Source organism: Microtus oregoni, unplaced genomic scaffold (assembly GCF_018167655.1).
Source record: "Microtus oregoni isolate MIOR12 unplaced genomic scaffold, Mior012 000047F_ref0000412, whole genome shotgun sequence".
Classification (NCBI taxonomy): domain Eukaryota; kingdom Metazoa; phylum Chordata; class Mammalia; order Rodentia; family Cricetidae; genus Microtus; species Microtus oregoni.
Window position 1 is genome coordinate 14,481,569 of NW_024543221.1, and position 3,602 is coordinate 14,485,170.

General features: G+C 51.6%; 1 protein-coding gene across 1 annotated transcript; it reads left to right on the forward strand.

Annotated features, from left to right (window-relative positions):
* The first annotated feature begins 1,147 nt into the window (after positions 1-1,147).
* Positions 1,148-2,667, forward strand: LOC121435932 (alpha-internexin-like). Its single transcript, XM_041635512.1, has one exon. It carries the CDS (start codon positions 1,148-1,150, stop codon positions 2,639-2,641), a length of 1,494 nt encoding a protein of 497 aa, XP_041491446.1. The 3' UTR covers positions 2,642-2,667.
* Positions 2,668-3,602: the final 935 nt, after the last annotated feature.

Here is a 3,602-nt window from a genome sequence, read left to right on the forward strand (position 1 = left end):
AAAATGGATTAAAGTGGTGGTACAGATGACTCGGGTCAGCCTGTTGTGGTGATTTGGATAAATATGCCTCCATAGGCTCACAGATTTGAACACTTGGCCATCAGGAAGTGTTACTACTTGACAGAGATTAGGAGGTGTGGTCTTGATAGAAGAAATGTGTCACTGGGGGTGGCCTCTGAGGTTTCAAATGCTCAAGCCAGGCCCAGTGTCTCTCTCTTCCTGCTGCCTGCTGATCAGATGTAGAACTCTCAGCTACCTCTCCTGTACCATGTTGGCCTGGGTGCCACCATGCTTCCCACCATGACATTAACGGACTAAACCTGCTATCATTGTGGAACATTTACATAACAGTTCAAAAGTAAGAGGCTAATGATAGTTGTTGTTGGAATGATTGTCCCCAGTGGTCCGTCCACTAAGGGAGGCCCCAGCTTAGTGCTGTGGGAGGAGTGGGACTTTCCTGAAGTGACAATTTAGTCACCGAGGTATGTTCTCAATGAGGATGCTATTTAAAATGCTGATTTCTTACTCTCAGTCTTTCACATCTGCCCCTGAGGTAAAAGCCCTGTGCTCTCTGTCCCAACATACTGGTCACCACCTGCCCCCCCAAAACTACGTCAACTTGCCTATACCTACCATGGACTGAAAGCGCCAAATTATAGGTCAAAATAAACCTTTGTTCTTTTCAAATTGAGCATCTCTGGCATTTTGTTATAGTAACAAAGATGACTAACACTGTTTTAAATCTTACTAAGATTTCTTGGAATGAATGAATAGTAAAAGTTGAACGCAGGGTTAGCTGATTCTGTCAGGAATAAAAGTTCAACATAAAAATACACAGTTGCGTGCATCCACACAGCAAGGAGTACTGTTTTGGAAACAATCTCTGGAAGTTTGCTCATGGTTGTAAGAATGCCTCACTGAATAAGAGGTACCGTATTTCTTGTTGAATTTCAAGACTCACGCAAGTCTCAGGTCTTTTATGTCAGTCAAGAGTCTGATGTGCTGAGATGCATGAACCCGGAAGTAAGTTGCTGATAATAATTGTTCTTTTCGGTGAATAAAATTCTTCCCCGGCCCAGCCTCCACTGCACATTCTCGTTTTCGCCAAGTCCCGCCGCAGCCATGCGCCCGGCCCGACCCCGGCACCATGAGCTTCGGATTGGAGCACTACCTGTGCTCTGCCTCCTCCTACCGCAAGGTGTTCGGGGATGGCTCGCGCCTGTCCACGCGCCTCTCCGGGCAGGGAGGCTCAGGCAGCTTCCGCTCGCAGTCGCTGTCTCGCAGCAATGTGGCCTCCACGGCCGCCTGCTCCTCGGCCTCGTCTCTCGGCCTGGGCCTGGCCTACCGCCGGCTGCCTGCCTCCGACGGGCTGGACCTAAGCCAAGGGGCGGTGCGCACCAACGAGTACAAGATCATCCGCACGAACGAGAAGGAGCAGCTGCAGGGCCTCAAAGACCGCTTCGCCGTCTTCATCCAGAAGGTGCACCAGCTGGAGACGCAGAACCGCGCGCTCGAGGCCGAGCTGGCGGCGCTGCGACAGCGCCACGCCGAGCCGTCGTGCGTCGGCGAGCTCTTCAAGCGCAAGCTGCGCGCGCAGCTGGAGGAGGCGAGCTCTGCGCGAGCACAGGCCCTGCTGGAGCGGGACGGGCTGGCCGAGGAGGTGCAGCGGCTGCAGGCGTGCTGCGAGGAGAACCGCGGGCGCGAGGGCGCCGAGCGCGCCCTGAAGGCGCAGCAGCGCGATGTGGATGGCGCCACCCTGGCTCGCCTGGACCTGGAGAAGAAGGTGGAGTCGCTGCTCGACGAGCTGGCTTTCGTGCGCCAGGTGCACGACGAGGAGGTGGCCGAACTCCTGGCCACGCTGCAGGCGTCGTCGCAGGCCGCTGCCGAGGTGGATGTGTCTGTGGCGAAACCGGACCTGAATTCGGCGCTCCGGGAGATCCGCGCCCAGTACGAGTGCCTGGCCGCTAAGAACCTGCAGTCAGCCGAGGAGTGGTACAAGTCCAAGTTCGCCAACCTGAACGAGCAGGCGGCGCACAGCACTAAAGCCATCCAAGCCAGCCGAGAAGAGATCCACGAGTACCGGCGCCAGCTGCAAGCTCGCACCATTGAGATCGAGGGTCTGCACGGGGCCAATGAGTCCCTGGAGAGGCAGATCTTGGAACTGGAGGAGCGGCACAGCGCCGAGGTGGCCGGCTACCAGGACAGCATTGGGCAGCTGGAGAATGACCAAAGAAACACCAAGAGTGAGATGGCTCACCACCTTCGGGAATACCAGGATTGGCTCAATGTCAAAATGGCCCTTGACATTGAGATAGCGCCTTACAGGAAACTGCTGGAAGGTGAAGAGACACGATTTAGCACCAGTGGATTAAGCATTTCAGAGCTGAATCCACTTCCCAACCCAAGTTATCTGCTCCCTCCTAGAATCCTTAGTTCTGCAACCCCCAAAGCCTTATCCACTGGGCTGTCCCTTAAAAAGGAAGAGGAGGAAGAAGAGGAAGGGGCTTCTAAGGAAGCCTCTAAGAAAACATCTAAGATAGGGGAAAGTTTTGAAGAAACTCTGGAGGAAACGGTGATATCTACGAAGAAAACCGAGAAGTCAAATATAGAAGAAAGCACCATTTCAAGCCAAAAAATGTAATTCCATTACTTAAAAAAAAAAGTCAGCGCCTACGAGGGAATGCACTTGACTTGTCCACAGCTTACTTCTGAACCGCAGCCCCAGTCACCGCTATAGAATGTCCCTAAGGCTTCAACGTCACATTTAGTACTGAATCCTTACTTTCTCTGGCAGAAAAGCCACCCACTATGGGCAAACTGCAGTCCTGGAGTAGTCAGAGGAGTTCCCTGAGAACACTGCTTTCTCACCCACAGCTCGGGCTTCACAGTGACAGAAGACTCAGGTACAGAGCAAGGTGCTAATTCTGGTCATCATTCACTGTGAGCTGAAATGGAAACCTATGTTTATCCACTATCCCAGTACCCAGCTATAGATTCTTACTGTAGATGCCTAAAACAAAATCACTGCCAAGGATAAGCCAGTGGTCCAGACCCCATCACCCCATCCCCGCTGATACAGCTGAGTCACACATGACAGGTGGTTCTCTCATGGGTACATTCCTTCCTCCCCTCCATTCCTTATTTCCTTTCCTTCCACCCAAGAGGAGGGGAAAAGGCTAGTGTAGCGTCCCTAAACTCGTGTAGAGCTTCCTCCCTTTGCACTCTTTGCTCTGTGCGTAAGAGTAGATGCATGCTAACATTTCTGTGATCTGTGGAATGACTTATGCTTGCCCATGTCATGTCCTTTCACATTTGTAGCTTAAAGAAAGAGGAAAAGATAATAACAGCAGTGATTGATTGTAAGGTCTTCCTAAAAAATAAAAAGGATCTCTAGATTTTAAGCTTTCAGCTTGCCCAAATCCACTTAATTAGAGGGGGGAAAACCTACCTTAAATGTTGTAGCTTTTCACTTTAACTTTAGCACAGTGATAGTTGTCCTATGCTGTTCTTAAGCTAACCTTAGACTTAGTAGCATAAGTACAAGAGGTGAGTACGTCTCTGAGTGGGAAAGACCAAGGTCTCCTCTGTGTTGGTTGCCGTGT

What these genes read in the sequence shown, in the direction of transcription:
- LOC121435932 (XM_041635512.1), top strand. Translation starts at nt 1,148, where the DNA reads ATGAGCTTCGGATTGGAGCACTACCTGTGCTCTGCCTCCTCCTACCGC.